The sequence below is a fragment of the Stegostoma tigrinum genome, chromosome 2 (assembly GCF_030684315.1).
Source record: "Stegostoma tigrinum isolate sSteTig4 chromosome 2, sSteTig4.hap1, whole genome shotgun sequence".
Lineage (NCBI taxonomy): Eukaryota > Metazoa > Chordata > Chondrichthyes > Orectolobiformes > Stegostomatidae > Stegostoma > Stegostoma tigrinum.
In genome coordinates, this window is record NC_081355.1 from 130,367,283 (window position 1) to 130,384,732 (window position 17,450).

Sequence of the window (17,450 nt, forward strand, 5' to 3'; positions counted from 1 at the left end):
TGGGCGTCAATGATGATCCAAGTGTAGGCTATTCACCTGCCTTTTCAACTGCAAGCAAGAGGTTAGATGGTTGTCGAAGAAAAGCTGGCAAAAAGAAAATCAAAGGAAAAACATATCAAATACCTTACTAAAAATGAAGCAGATCTTTACAGGACCTAATTCCATCCAATGTGTCAAGGTATTATACATTTAACTTCGAAGAACTATATGAATTTTATTTAACCTACTATAAACATACAAACATAAGATCAGTGACTTGTTTCACTTATCAAAGATCCTTCCTACTGGATTGCAGTACTGTCCTTGCAATTCCTAGCACTTTGGACATCAGTTCTTCTTTGGCTGTTATTTAATTTCCATCCCAATCCTTCAAGACAGTCTGAAATACAATGCAGCGGGAACAGACTTCACCTGTTAAATGTAACTTGCAAATCCCTACAAGCTGCTTCATCACTTCCAGAATGTTCTGAATCACAGCTGTATGATGGCAGATCATCAAACTGTCCATATATTTTATACAGGTAAAAAAACCTGGAACCCTTTGGGGTAGGATGGTAGCTCAGTGGATACCCTGCTGCCATTGTACAAGACCATAGTGAGACCGTGCCTGGATTATTGTGAGCAGCTTTGGTTTCCTTGTTTTTAGAATTCATTTGTGGGATGTGGGTGTTGCTAGCAGGCCAGCATTTCTTGCCCGTCCCAAGCGGCCCTTGAGAAGGTGGTGGTGAGTGTCTTCTTGAACCACTACAGTCCTCCTGCTGTGAGTTGACTTACAGTACTATGAGGGAGGGAATTCCAGAATTTTGACCCAGCAACAGTGAGGGAACAGCAATATATTTCCAAGTAAGGATAGTGGGTGACTAGAAGGGGAACTTGGAGACAGTGGTGTTCCCATATGTCTGACACCCTTGCCCTTCTAGAAGGAAGTTGTTGTGGGTTTGGAAGGTGGTGTCTGAGGATCTCTGGTGACTTTCCACAGTGCACCTTGTAGGTAGTACACACTGCTGCTACTAAGCATCGGTGGTGGAGGGAATGAATGTTTGTGGATGCAGTGCCAATCAAGCAGGCTGCTTTGTGCTGGATGGTGTTAAGCTTCTTGAGTGTTGTTGGGGCTGCACTAATCCATGCAAGTCAGGAGTATTCCATCACACTCCTGACATGTGCCTTATAGATGGTGGACATCCCTATCTGAGGAAGGATGATCTAGCCATGGAGAGAGTGCAACCAAGATTTACCAGACTGATTCCAGGACAGACATATGAAGAGTGTGTGGATTGGTTCGGTCTATATTCACTGGAGTCTAGAAGAATGAGGGAGGAATCTCATGAAAAATACTATAAAATTCCTATGGAACTAGCCAGGGCAAATGCAAAAAGGATTTCTGATGACCGGGAACTATGACTGGGGTCACAGTTTAAGAATACAGGGTAGACTATTTAGGACCAAGATGTTAAGGAATTTCTTCATCCAGGGAATGGTGAACCTGTAGAATTCTCTGTCACAGAAAGTAGTTGAAGCCAAAACACTGAATGCTTTCAATGTGTTATTTACAGTTCTTAGGGCTAAAGATATCAAAGGGTTTGGGGAGAAAGCAGAAACAGGGTACTGAGTTGGATAATTAGCCATGATCATGCTGAATTGCGGGGTGGGATTGCAGGGTCAAATGGCTTAACCTTGGATATATCTTCTATGTTTCAGGAAGGACAGCAATTGACTTCAGGAGATTTTGGGTGTTGTACAAGGTAACGCTAAAAGTTAATGTTGGAGACTGCAACGGGCTCCACTCAATCTGATGATGTCATAAAGTTTAGGGTGGAAAATTGAAAAGTCAAGCTCAATTGCCCATTGGGGTCAAATGTGTCATCTTAGCATCTGTTAGTCTTAGCAAATATATCTACCTAGCATATTGACTTGTATCTATTACTACCATGCAATAAACTATATCTTGTTCATAAGACAAATGCCTCTTCTTGTTAATACTCACTGTTAATACTCATTGTTAATACAGTTAACCAATCAGACCCTTAGACAAAGTCTGAAAAGGACAAATGTCTAACTTGTTTAAGGTTTTATTTCTAAGAATAAAAAGGATTGGTGGCCACACACTACCCTAATCATTAACCGGTGGTTCTGAAGAAGGGTCCAGACCTGAAACGTCAGCTTTCCTGCTCCTCTGATGCTGCCTGGCCTGCTGTGTTCATCCAGCTCCACACCTTGTCATCTCAGACTCCAACATCGGCAGTTTCTACTATCTCATTAACTGGCAGTGGTTGGTTCTAAAGTGTGAAGTGATGCAGTTTGTAGACAAGAATAAGAAGACGACGACTTAATGGTACAATATTTCAGGGGCAACACAAACAGAGGCCAATATTCAGATGCCAATATCTTTGAAAATGTCAGGTCAAGACAGGAAGGCTCTTAATTAAGAAGAGTAATAGAGGCAAAATACAAACGCAGCCAAGTTATGCTAGAACATTTAGGCATCACAGGTAAACCAGAAGAGCCTGGAGTTCTGCGTTCAATTCAGGATTTCATTCTCTTTCAACACATGCTGCCAATTTTCTGACTATCTCCAGAAATTTCTGTTGCTGGTTTTACTGGTATTACTGAAAGACTCATAGAACTGACACAGTACAGAAAGGGGCTATTCAGCCAATCTTGTATATGCCGACCCAAAGACACCCAAATGCCCTTTCTAATCCCATTTTCCCACACATGGCCCACAGTCCTGCAGATTACAGCACTTGAGGTAATGATCAGGTACTTTTATAAAGGAGTTCAGGGTCTCTGCCTCCGCCACTAACTCAGGTAGCAAATTTCAGACACCCAACACCACCTGTACATTAATTAAATTTTCATCACGTCCCCTCTAATTCCTCTGCCACTCAACTTAAATCTATGACCCTGGTTTAGAACTTTCTGCTAAGGGAAACAGATTATTCCGACTGACTTTATCAGTACTCCTCACAATTTTTTAAAACTCAATCATACCACCCCTCAGCCTTCTCTGTTCCAAGAAAAACAACCCTAACCTCTCCAATCTCTCCTCGTAGCTACAATTCTCCAGCCCCGGCACCATCCTAGTAAATGTCTCCACAGCAATTATGTCCTTACTGTAATGTGGTGACTAGAACTACACACAATACTCCAGGCGCAGCCTCACCAGTTTCTGGTACAATTTCATTATTATATCCGTGCTTTTGTGCTCTATACCTCTGACAATGAAGCACAGCATTTCATATGCCTTCTTTACAACCTTCTCTATCTGCATTGCTACCTTTAGCAACCTGTGCACATGCACACCAAGGTCTCTCACTTCATCTACTCCTCTCAGTATATTCCTCCTTGCTGAGCATTCCTTTTTACTGTATGACCTCCTGAAATGCATTACCTCACACTTTCCACCATATATTTGGTATTTGGAGAAGCTGGGGTCGTTCTCCTTTCAGCAAAGGAGGTCAAAAGGGAAACTGGAAGAGATAAAAGCAATGCTCAGAATCATGAAGGGTTTTTGCAGAGTTGTTAAGAAGCTGATTTCAGTCGCAGAAAGGTTTATAGCGAGATAATACGCATTTAATGCAACTGGCAAAAGAATCTGAGGTGATGAGAAAAATATTCCTTCTCATGGCATGTTGTGATAAGGAATACACAGTCTGATAGGGTGATGAATATAAATTCAACGGCAGCTTTCAAAAGAGAATTAAATAAGCGTTTTAAAAGGAAACATTTACAGAGTTATGGAAAAGAACAGGAAAGTAATTGATACCTCTACCAAAAAATAGTTACAATGACCAGACTCTTTTGGAGCTGTATTATTCCACAAGTCAATGCTACACTGCTGCAGTACATTGTGATTCGTAAATGAACAGAGGCTTAAACAATATTTCATCATAAACGCATATCTGAAGAGCTGCTGGTGTATTAATAAAGGAGGTTGCAAATTCAAATCCTACAGGAATATCTTAATTGAAAGCTTGTATACAATATTAACCATTGGCCCAGTGTAAGATGTCTCAAGGGCTGTTCAAACAACACAAATCACATACAAACATAAAAGATGGGGGCAGGCAGCAGCCATTCGGCCCTTTGAGCCTGCTCTGCTATTCTTCACAATCATGGCTGATTGGCCAACTCAATCACCTAATCCTGCTTTCTCCCCATAACCTTTAATCCCATTCACTCCCAAGTGCTAAATCTAGCCATCTCTTGAATACATTCAATGTTTGGGCATCAACTACTTTCTGTGGTAATGAATTTCACAGACTCACCACTCTTTGGTGGAAGGAGTGTTTCCTCATCTCTGTCCTAAATATTCTACCCAGAATCCTCATACTGTGACCCCTGGTCCTTAACACAGGCACCATCAGGAACACCATCCCTGCATCGACCCTGTTCAGTCCTATTAGAACATTACAAGTCTCTTTGAGATCCTATGTCATTCGTTTGAACTCCAATGAAAACAATCCCAAACTAGTAAATCTCTCCTCATATATCAGTCCCACCATCCCTGGAATCAGCCTGGTAAACTTCTGCTGCACTCCCTCGAGAGCAACAGCATCCTTCCTCAGAAAATGAGACCAAAACTGCACACAACAATCTAGGTGTGGCCTCAACAAGGCCATCAATAACTGCACATCCCTGCTCCTGTACTCGAAACCTCTTGCTATGAAGGCCAACACACCATTTACCTTGATAATAAAATGTGAGGCTGGATGAACACAGCAGGCCAAGCAGCATCTCAGGAGCACAAAAGCTGACGTTTCGGGCCTAGACCCTTCATCAGAGAGGGGGATGGGGAGAGGGAACTGGAATAAATAGGGAGAGAGGGGGAGGCGGACCGAAGATGGAGAGTAAAGAAGATACGTGGAGAGAGTATAGGTGGGGAGGTAGGGAGGGGATAGGTCAGTCCAGGGAAGACGGACAGGTCAAGGAGGTGGGATGAGGTTAGTAGGTGGATGGGGGTGCGGCTTGGGGTGGGAGGAAGGGATGGGTGAGAGGAAGAACAGGTTAGGGAGGCAGAGACAGGTTGGACTGGTTTTGGGATGCAGTGGGTGGGGGGGGAAGAGCTGGGCTGGTTGTGTGGTGCAGTGGGGGGAGGGGACGAACTAGGCTGGTTTAGGGATGCAGTAGGGGAAGGGGAGATTTTGAAACTGGTGAAGTCCACATTGATACCATATGGCTGCAGGGTTCCCAGGCGGAATATGAGTTGCTGTTCCTGCAACCTTCGGGTGGCATCATTGTGGCAGTGCAGGAGGCCCATGATGGACATGTCATCTAGAGAATGGGAGGGGGAGTGGAAATGGTTTGCAACTGGGAGGTGCAGTTGTTTGTTGCGAACTGAGCGGAGGTGTTCTGCAAAGCGGTCTCCAAGCCTCCGCTTGGTTTCCCCAATGTAGAGGAAGCCACACCGGATACAGTGGATGCAGTATACTACATTGGCAGATGTGCAGGTGAACCTCTGCTTAATGTGGAATGTCATCTTGGGGCCTGGGATAGGGGTGAGGGAGGAGGTTTGGGGGCAAGTGTAGCATTTCCTGCGGTTGCAGGGGAAGGTGCCGCGTGTGGTGGGGTTGGAGGGCAGTGTGGAGCGAACAAGGGAGTCACGGAGAGAGTGGTCTCATCTTGGGGCCTGGGATAGGGGTGAGGGAGGAGGTGTGGGGACAATTTACCTTTTACCTTCTTTACTGCCTGCTGCACCTGCATGCTTACCATCAGCAACTGGTACACAAGGACATCCATACCCTGCTGCACACTCCCCTCTCCCAATTTACAGCCATTCAGGTAGTAATCTGTCTTCTTGTTTATGCTTCCAAAGTGAATAACCTCACATTTATCCAAATTATACTGCATTTGCCATTGATTTGCCCACTTACCCAATCTGTCCAGATCAAGCTGAAGGATCTCTGCATACTTGTCACAGTTCACCAACCCCCAGCCACCCAACCTGGTATCACCTCAGACCTGGAAATGTTACATTTTATTCCCTCATCCAAATCATTAATATGTATTGTGAATAGCTGAAGTCCCGGTTCTGAACCCTGTGGCATCCCACTAATTACTGCCTGCCAATCTGAAAAGGACGCATTAATTCGTATTCTTCGTTTCCTCTCTGCCAACCAATTTTCTATGCATCTCAATACACTAATCCCAATCCCATGTACTTCAATCTTGAACAATAATCTCTTATAAGACCATAACAAATAGGAGTGGAAGTAAGGCCATTCGGCCCATTGAGTCCACTCTGCCATTTAATCATGGCTGATGGGCATTTCAACTCCACTTACCCACACTCTCCCCATAGCCCTTAATTCCTTGCGCGATCAAGAATTTATCAATCTCTGCCTTGAAGACATTTAACGTCCCAGCCTCCACTGCGCACCATCGCAATGAATTCCACAGGCCCACCACTCTCTGGCTGAAGAAATGTCTCCTCATTTCTGTTCCAAATTGACCCCCTCTAAATCTAAGGCTGTGCCCACGGGCCCTAGTCTCCCCGCCTAACAGAAACAACTTTGCAGCGTCCACCCTTTCTAAGCCATAATGCAGGACTTTGACAAACATTTTCTGAAAGTCCAAATATACTACTTTGATTGACTCCGCCTTGTCAACTCTACTAGTTACATCTTCATACAATTCCAACAGATTTGTCAAGCATGATTTCCCATTCATAAATCCAAACTGACTCAGTCTGATCCTGCCACTGCTTTTTAACTTAGTGTTTTCCACATAAAGTTTTCAACTGCTCACAATTTAATAAAAACCTACATTTAAAATTGCGTAGGCAACATTTGCACTACATAAGCACCAAGTAATAACAATCACAAACAAGTTCCAACTTCCCTCCTTAGAGTTTTAATGGCACCACCATTATTAACTTTCCTACCAGCAACATCGAGTTGTAACTTCAGCCAAAAATTTGACTGCACTGGCCATATCAGCATGACTACAAGAGCAGAAGCTGATCCACAACAATGAGTAGTTAACCTGAATGTCCTTCAAAGAATCTTTAATAGCCAAAGATTCTCGCCAATTTTTACTGTGCTTATGCAAGTAATTTCTTGAAATTTATGGTTTCTTTAAATTTACTTATGCAGTCAAACAAAAATGGGAATTTAAAGTGACTAATTATGCAGCAACTTTCAGTTTGCAGCACAGTTGGAGTGCTTAAATGGGACATTTCTGGAAGGTACGAGTCTTAAACCAGGAATCACAGAATTGTGACAGAATGCACCAGTTCTATCACCTAGTACCAACCTCGGGCCTTTTCCTCATATTCTTGAACATCACTTCTATCCAATTAGTCATCCTCTTGAATACCTCAATTGTACCTGTCCCCACAATATTTCCAATTGCTGCATTCCATTCCTTAACTACATACTGCTTGAAAACATTTTTTCCTTCACATCACCAGTGCTTCATTTGTACATCACTTTAACCTATGCCCTCTCATTCTTTTTTTCTTTTGTGAGCAGGAACCGTTCTCCCTTTGACTGTGTTCTGCTCATTATTTTGAAACCCGCTATTAATTCTCCTCCTTGTCATCTTATCTCCGGGAAGAACAGACAACTTCGTCAAGTTACAAAGTTTCTCATCTTGGAACCATTCTTGCTTAACCTGTCTATATCCCCCTGCAGACTCTATGTTATCATCAGCAGTTGTGTTTGTATCATCCCCAAACTTTGTTACAGTACATTTATTGTCCTCATCCAAGTCATTCACATATACTGTAAATAATTGTGATCCCAGTATTGATTCCTATGGCACATCACTCATTATAGATTGCCAGCCTGAAAAGGCCCCCTTGATGCCAACTCTCTGCTTTCTTTTAGCTAATCAATTCTCTATCCATTCAATATATCACCTCCAACACAATCTTACTAAATTGCCTAAGTTATGGCACCTTATCAAACACATTCTAAAAATCCAAATGTGTTACAAGCACTGCTGCCCCTTCATCTATATTGCTTATTAACTCTTTAAACATTCTAGTAAATTTGTCAGGCATGATATTCCCTTTAAGCTGATTCTGCTTAATCATATTATGCATTTCTAAATGTTCTATCACATTATTTATAATAGACTAGTATCTTCCCAATAATAGACATTAATCTAACCATTTTGCACAGTCTGCCTTTTGTCTTCTTTCCTTTTCAAATGAAGGTGTTACACTGGCAACTTCCCAATTTTCTGGGACTTTTTCAGAATCGAGAAGATTATTAGCAATACATCCACTATCTCCATAGCTCGTTCCTTTAACATTCTATGATGCATCCCATTAAGTCCGGAGACCTATTAGTCTTCAGAAACATTTGTAAATTGCTTCAGTACTCTCTCCAATGTATTTACATCTTTCCTATATGGAACCCACAACAGTACACAACACTCCACTTGAGGTCTAACAAGTGCCTTGTACAAGTTCAACGTCACCTCCCTGCTCCTTGTATTCTATTCTCCTATTAGTAAAGCAAAGGATACTATACACTTTACTTACTGTTCTCTCCGTATTTATCCTGCCGCTTTTAATGATTTGTGCATATGCACACCCTTTCCTCCTGCCCCCTTTAGAGCTGTGTCCCCATATTATCTTTCAATGTCCTTCCAACCACTGTGCATCACCTCACACTTCTCCGCACTGAAATTCATCCAGTGACTCCATCAACTTTTCAATGTCTTTTTGGAGTTCTACATTGTTCCCTTCACAGTTTAAATTCTTCCAAGGTTGATTTCATCTACCAATTTTGAAATTGTCCCCTCTACACCTGGATCCATGTCATTGGTACATATTAGGAAAACCAAGGGTTCCAATAACAACTCTTGGGAACTCCCCAGAAACATTTCCCAGCCCAAAAAAAAAATCCATTGAACATTACTGTTTCCTTTCAATCAGCCAATTTTGAATCTATATTTCTACTGTCCCTTTTAAACCACAACCTATAACTTATCTCACTCACAAGTCTGCTGTGTGGCAGTGTATTAAACAGCATCTGTGATAAAGTACTCAGCATTGGTTTAGTGAGGTGCAGTCACAATGGCAAGCAATTGATACCATCTAGGACACAGCTGAGTGTTCACCTGCCACTTCTGGCACACAGTGGCTGCAGCATTGATAGGAAGTTCCATTTTACTTGGGCAGCATTTGCAAAACCTCATACCCCCATCATTGAGAAGAACGAAAATTGTGAACTCATTTAAACGCTTAACAGAACTCTTCCCATGAACTGTTGAAACAAAATAGTCGAATTTCTTATCATATGTGTAAGTACTCCACCACCATAAAGCCTATGGCAAATGAAGAAGGCCCACCTACAACCTCCCAAGGCAACAGCAGACAAGAATTAACTGCAACTTTGCAAGCCGCACAGATAAGCAAAACACAAATGCAAAGAACATTAGGAAAATGTGTCCTGTTGTGAAAAAAAATTCAGCTGGTTACTAATCTGAAGCATTCACAAGGAATGTGTTTTAGATTTCAATACAATTTTTAAAAACAGATGCACAGTAAATCACAACAGTTCAAGGAATGTCATTGTGGATTCAGAGATTAATTTTAACTTTTTATTTAGGTCAACATTTAATAAGCAAATTGGTTCTGGAACAACACACCACTCCCACTGACAATTAGGGAAAAGGATTAACGGTAACTTCATCAAGGTGGAAATCACAGGTAGAGGAAAATGACATATGTACAGCTGCTGCTCCATTCATGGAGATCTTCCTCTTACTAATAATCTAACTGTCAACTTTAACATGTCTTGAAAGAAAAAGATTAAATTTGAATTGTATATAAGATAAAGTTATTTACCTATATAAGCAGTCCATATAATCAGCACCCTTACTGTACTCTTCCCAATATTTATGGTACATAGTCAAAATCTTTTCTTCGGAATCCAGAACCTTCTGTAAATAGAAGTATATCAAGGACATATCCTTTTGAATTACAAAAATTATTTCCAAAATCAGGAGAACTGGATGATTGGGATGAATAGAAGTTATACAAGTCAAAACTCAAGATTGGCAGCTTACTGCAGAATCTGACACCTTTGTTGATTTTGAATTTTTTGGGAAATTGCATAGCACACTGCAAGAAATACTCTGAAATTTTAAATTCAATGCTTTGATGTTAAGTTGAGTCACTTTTATGGTACATTTCTTCTTCAAAACAGTTATACTTTGGAACCATTCAAATTACTACCTCTACTTCCACAAAAGGTGGGGGTCCTGAGAATTTGAAGCATTAGTATATCTGTCTGGTGCACATGTTTTGGAGGAAAGTGGAGCAATCAGTATCTTCTGCACATGTTGCTTACCAATGCTATTCTACTGATGCATGTATCATTGTAAACATACATTGCAGCTTCAATATATTAAAGTCATGAATTCACTGGATTCTCAGCTGGCCATTCATTGCAAGATTTGGAGTTCGCTTGTAGCGCTTGTCCCAGTTTTAAATCAGTAGATTATTCATTGGTGAAAGTCACAAGAAAATTTAGTAGGGAATTCAAAGAAAAAAAAGCACTGACCTAGACAATGGAAAACATTGAGTTCATTACCTCAGGGAGTGACTGAAGTAAAAAGTGAGAGAAGTAAGGAAGAAGGAAATAGAGGCCAAGAATGGCAAATTCAAATGAGCAAAAATGGGAGGAAGCTGAGTTGAACACAAACGCTAGTGTGGACCAAATAGCCTGTTTCTATGCAATATAAAAAAACAATGTACTATATTCCTCTCCGTTACACAGCGGTTCTGAGAATAAGATGAAAAGGAGCTGCATTATCCCAAAAGTAAATCTTTCCAATACATTCCTTTCAGATAAATTAGTACAGCTCAGACCCTTGTTTGGCAAACAAAATATTTTACTCAATATTTTTCTGCTTCAATAAGCAACACCAAAAATATGTTTACTCAATTCAATTTGCATTTTATAGCAATCCAATATTCAAACTAAAATATTCAATAAAACCTATGACTAGACAATGGCAGATAATGGATTGCCCCAATCACTAAATAAAAGTTCCCATCTCAAACTCTGAATCAAGAGAAGGTGATGGGTCAGACACATCTTGACAAAAGAATGGAGCAAAAACAATAAGCATCTCCTATTTAATTCCCAGGGCAAATGTCAGTAAAGGGAATCATGTCAGGTTATTGTCCCCCATTGTTCAGGGCGCCAAGACTAAGTGAAGCACATTAATCGTTGGGAAACTTGTACCAGCTAATTCAGCACAGACAGGAAAATGACTGGAACTCTGCTCTATATCATTTCGGTAGGGAACTGGAAAAAAATGACAATGTTATCAATTGATGATGAGTGAGTTTATGTGACGATTAGTTTCTAAAATTTACTTGCATTGACAAAACTCCTTGTTTGAAAGGAAAATTATCCCCATTTTTGAGAAGGTTTAGGGAATTGCAGAAAATTGCAGACAAACAAGATCGAATATTTTGACTGTGATCTGATCAGGTCGGTAAAAGTATCATCTGTAGAACACAAATAACATAGATGATAAGTTTAAGTATCTTAATATTTCCCTTTGATTACCTTTGAGGACTTTTAGCAAAAGTACAGTTTTATCTACGTTAATACACACCTGAGGAAATCAAACAAATTGAAGAGTTGAGGTGAGTTCAGATGTACACAGACACAAGAAATCATGCCTTTGGGGGTGTCAGCAGTTCCAACTGACTGTGTGTGGGGTTTGCACATTCTCCCCGTGTCTGTGGGGGTTTCCGCTGGATACTCCACTTTCCTCCCACAGTCCAAAGATGTGCAGGTTAGGTGGATTGGCCATGCTAAATTGCCCGCAGTGTTCACCGAGGTGTATATTAGGTGTGTTAAAGAGGGATAGCTCTGGGTGGGATGCTCTGAGGGTCACTGTGACTTGTTGGGCCGAAGGGCCTGTTTCCACTCTGTAGGGATTCTATGATGATGATGATGAAGTCTACCTCAGTGACACAATTAGATTTTCAAAGGAAGGGCAGGAAGTTGGAATGGGGAGTTGGCAACTTGCACACTTCCAATTAATTGCTTGCAGAACTCATTCAAGTTTGGTGCATGGGCAGAACAGTTAACAGTTTTCACGTAGCAAGCAAGGGGAGCACAAAGGGTCTGGAACACATTTGAGTCAAGCTATTAGGAATACAGTGAAGAGACATTCGTGCTTATGACAGTAATGTGAAAATGGTAAATAAAAGGGGCAATGGAAACTCAGTTGCTCATACAGTGGCACAGAGTTGGCTCGAACTTACGACGAGTGTTTGTTTCAACTCGAGAGGAACTTAAGCCTGCTGGTATCTAGATTCACCTGTTTTGCTATTTGTGTGGTTTACTAATGCTCTTCTCCCAGACAGTGAGAAGAATTATCTCTTGTCCAGCACAGTCACGGTCAGGGCCTCAAGGGAAGAATCAGGAAATTGTGGCACTGCACAGGAATGGTTTTCTACCCTGGTCTCCTTTTGCCAAAAATCAGATGAAACTAAGATAATTAAGTGTGAGGCTGGATGAACACAGCAGCCCAGCAGCATCTCAGGAGCACGAAAGCTGACGTTTCAGGCGTAGACCCAACCTCACTGCAAAGCCTCTCCCATTATCACATCAGATGAAACTGTTGTTTGCCTCATAAATTATCCTGCTGTGCTTTTTTCCTACCCGCAGCCTAACTGGGCACTGAGCTTGGCTGCAAGCCAATTAGTAAACATAGAACATAGCACAGAAACAAGCCCTTCAGCCTACCATGTCTGCACCAACAATGATGCCATTCTGAACTAATCGCATGCATATGGTCCGTATTCCCTGCCTGTCGATATGTCTGTCTAAGTGCCTCTTAAATGTTCCTTTCAAATCTGCTTTTATCATTCACCCCTTACCAGCACGTTCCAGGCATCCACCATCCTGTGTTAAAAAAACTCTTTCAGAATTTCTTTAAACTTCCTCCCTCTAACCTTAAACCTATGGCCCCTAGCATTTGACATTTCCACCCTGGGAAAAAGACCCCATCTATCTACCCTACTTATGCCTTTCATAATGTTATGTATTTTTATCAAGTCACTCATCAGTCCCCAAAGATCTGACAAAAACAATCCAACTTTGTCCAACCTCCCCTTATCGTTAATACACTCTAATTCAGGCAACATCCTGGTAAACCTCTTTTGCACCCTCTTCAAAGCCTCCACATCCTTCCTACATTGTGGCGACCTGTAACACATTCAATACTCCAATGCGGCAACCAAAGTTTTATAAATCTGCAACTTGAACTGCCAACTTTTATATAAAATACTCCAACCGATGAAGGCAAGCATTTTGACTGTGTCCTTTACCACTTTACCCATCTGTCCTGCCGCTTTCAGAGACCTATGGACTTGTACCCAAGATCCCTCTATATATCAATGCTCTTAAAGGTCCTGCCATTTACCGTATACTTTCCACTTGCATTTGGCCTCCCAAAATGCAATATTACTGGCTAATACTTTGAAAAGTTCTTAGTACTGCAGTTTCTCAAATGGTGCAGGATCTTGGAAAGTTCAAAGTGTCATGTTTGTGATCTCGAAATGAAAATTTGGCCCCACATTCCTTTCTTGCTCTGCACTTTCTGCACAGTATGCAGCCATTTAAAATCTACAGTAAAGGTGATTAAACTGAAAAAATTACCTTGTACAAATGCTGGACGTGATTTTCCAGAAAAACTTTTGTTTCTGTGTATAGTCGTTCTCCCAGAGGTTCTGGATAAGCAACACACAAAGCATAAATGTCTCTGGATAGAATATTAAGGGCCTTCATTGCAACAGGTAGGGGAAAATAGTTAACAAAACATGTTTAATAAATGTGAAAAGTAAATCTTAAATTCTATGAATGCTCTTGAGATACAGCTACCAAAGTAAACTTTAATTAAACTATAGTCTGATGAGGACTGACATACCTCTAAAATTTGTCTTTTCCCAAGCAAAAAGAACTTTACACAAAAAGATACATAAAAATAAACAATTTATATTTTACATTTCATTTCAGCCAATGTAGTTTTTTCACAACTTAATCAGAAACTGAACTATTTTTAGTGCTTGAACCATGTATAGCTTATTTGATATACACCAATTAGTTACTTGCACGGATAACTGCTTCTTTCAGTATGCACAAAATGTGCATATTACGTCATAATTTACGAGCTGTGTTAACTAAATTCCTGTCACACTTTCTTACTGCACTCTAAATAAAATCTTTCAATTACAATCAAACAAACAGGTCAATTCTTGATCTGTTTTTGACTTAAAACAGTACGCACTACTGCTTTTCACAAATTGCTTGTGCATGGTTCACCATGAAGTTGTGAACGCATTGTCTTAAATGTAATACTGATGCAGTACATTTCTCACATTTCTTTGGTGTTATTTTGTTTTCCTCGATGACAAAATGCTGGACTTTCAAATATTATTTCAGCTCCAAGGGAGACATTGCATATTGTTTTCCCAAGTTAGCATTAAAAGTGTCTTTGGATTTCTAATTCTCATACAATTCAAACATGACAGAATTCCTATAAGATCAACAAAGTACAAAGTGTCCAGCAGGTTACAGAAGTTGTAAGAGTAAAGATATTGTGACCAGATGAACAGGAGCACATAATTCAACTTCTTGAACTCACTCCACCATTCAAAACATGGCTGATCATCCACTTCAATGCATTTTCCCACACTATTCCCATTTTCCTTTTAGTCAGTGAAATTTAAAAATCCATAAATCCCTATTTTAAATAGATTCAATGATTGAGCTTCTGGATCTCTTGGAGATGGATAATTCCAAAGATTCACAACAATGAGTTTAAAAAAATCTCATCTCGCCCCTAAGAAGCTTTATTCTTATTCTGAAATCATCTCCTCGGTTTCGAGATTCCCTGACCAGTGGAAATATCTTTTTTCCCAATTTTCCCAATCCCTCTTCAGTAAACAGCTTTAATATCCCAGGAACAAGTCTGGTGAGCCTCTGTTGCACTTTCTGTACAACAAATAATATCCTTCGTAAAGTAAGGGGACCAAAATTGTAAAAAATACTCCAAGTTCAGTTTAACAAAGGTTCAAAACAGTTGAAGCAAAACTTTGCTACGCCCATACTTAAATCAAATTGCAATAACGACTAACGTATTATTCACCTCGAACTGCTTACAGCACCTACACAACAGTCTTCAAAGTCTTATTGACGAGAACACTCTGGGTCAACATTCTACAAGTGGAAGACAATGCATTGGCGCATTTATCAGCATGTGTCCAATTTCTCAGCACTTCAGAAGTTACACATCTTAGAGGGAACATCGTCCAGTTCCCTTGGCACGTCTAAGCTTCTTAAATTCTTACCATGTTAAAAATAATCTGCACATCTATTCTTCCAAAGGTGGATAACCTCATATAACCTCCATGTTATATACCATCTGCCTTGTTCTTGCCTATTCACCAAATCTGTCAAAATTTCATGAAGCTGCTAACTTCCTTATAGACATTGCCACCAAGCTTTGACATTCTTGAACCTGGAAACATTACATGTCGTTGCTCATCCAAATCTTTGATGCATATTATGAACAGCTGGGTCCCCAAGTACTGATGCTTGCAGTACCCCACGAGTCACAGCCTGATTCATTACATACTTGCTGCAAAGCAGAAAATCTGCACACTACCTGATTAAACAGACACTAGCTTCCTAGTGATTGACATCATTTCTTTTTACATATGATCAGAGGAACGGGAGTAGGCCACTTGGCTGCTCGAGCATCTTCTGCTGTTTCTACAGCTTCCCTAATTACTTAATTTATCAATTTCCCTTTGTAGTTTTAGATTTCCATCTATGTCATTTACAAAGTCATCATAAATTTTGATATGCCATTTTCTGTTGATATATCATAACTGTTAATCAGTGCAGTATAGCAAATGGCTGAGGCCCAAGTACAGAATAGTACCAGAATCCACAATTCAGGCAAGCAGTACTGGTCAGTCGTTCAATAGTTACAAGCACAGACAGACATTTCTGTGGCCGTATATAGGTCTCCAGGATGGTGTACGCCTCCCTGGTGCCAGGGTCAAGGATGCCTCCGAGTATATTCAGGACATATTGAAGGGGGAGGGTCAACAGCCAGAGGTCAGGGTACATGTTGGTATCAATAACACAACAGGAAAAGTGACAAGGTCCTGCAAGTAGAGTTCGGGTAACTAGGCTGTAAGTCGAAAAGCAGGATTTTCAGGGTTCAATATATTTTCAACATCAGAAGCCATTTAGTTCTGAACAGCTGTCAAACTGGACTTGAAAAATCAACTCTGACTCTCTTTCCAGAGATGTTGCCAGATCTGCTGGGTTTCTCTAACACTTTCTATTTCTATTTCTGAAGATAGGCCACAGTTTTGTTTTTATTAGTCGTTTGGTACCTTCCCCTTCTCGTTTTCAAATTGCATCAAACATACATAACCAAAACTGAAAGAAAACAAATTAAGCACGTCAGAAAACTATTTCTGAAATGTAAATGATAGGCTGTATTTCTAGCCGCTGACATTAGAAATATATTTGGAAATGCACTTCTCCTGGTGACTTATTTTGTGGCAGACCACTTTTGAGAATGTAATACTGAATCGACAAGGGGAAATTTTATTTCCTAGGTTTCTAAATTAAAACTCAAAATTCCCAGTCACTCTGCTACTTGAGAGAGAGAAAAACCAGGCAGTTATGATCACTTAGAGTATCTATCTATCATCAGGAAATGGCTAGATTCTGTTGTTAAAAGCTGCTGACAGAATACCTTTAAAACTTTCAGCTGATCAGAGATAGTCAATGTTGATTTCTAAAGGTGCCTAGGGACTCTGATTTAATTTTTTGAGTGAATAAAGTGGGAAAGGGAATATCTTATCAATGTTGTTTGCATGGAATACCAGATGCATTCGATAATGTCCTTCATAAGCAACTGTCAGCTAAAGATGATGATAACAGACTTGAGGGATACCTATTGATCGTGAGGAAATTGACAAAGTACAAGGACAAAGAACCTTCAGTTTTTCCTGCATTTCTGTCTTTATTTCAAGTCTCCAACATTTGAAATATTTTGTTTTGCCTATCTGTTGTTCCTGGAGCAAAAGGGGGTTTAAATAGATTCTCCAAAGAACAAAATACTGGTTCAAAAAAAACCCTTTTTAAAATAATAACCAATTCCCAACACTATAATTACCTAGTTAAACAAATGCTAAGGCAACAAATACACATGACGAAAACATACATTCATAAGAGCATAAAATATAGTAGCAGAGGTATAGAAATATAGCCCCTCAAGAATGCTCTGCCATTCAGTATGGTCAGGGAGCATCTTCTGCCTCAATCCCACTTCCCTTCCTCCTACCCATATACCCTGAGACACCAATGTCTATCTGTCTTAAACTTAAATTTATTCATAGACCAGAAACAACTCTCCAGGATAGAAAAAAGATTTGCAACTGT

The 17,450-nt window shown here is 40.3% G+C and overlaps 1 protein-coding gene across 5 annotated transcripts in view; it reads right to left on the reverse strand.

Moving 5' to 3' along the window:
- cul2 (cullin 2) overlaps positions 1-17,450 on the reverse strand; it is a 96,583-nt gene that overhangs the window by 63,036 nt on the left and 16,097 nt on the right. For 3 of the 5 annotated variants that reach the window (XM_059639334.1, XM_059639328.1, XM_059639322.1), the window contains exons 3-4: positions 13,644-13,746; positions 9,803-9,897 (exon numbers count right to left, since the gene is read on the reverse strand). In XM_059639334.1, coding sequence (XP_059495317.1) covers positions 9,803-9,897; positions 13,644-13,746 — 198 coding nt within the window. The remainder of the gene's footprint in view (positions 1-9,802; positions 9,898-13,643; positions 13,747-17,450) is intronic. The other 2 variants (XM_059639325.1, XM_059639336.1) reach the window with 2 other exon arrangements.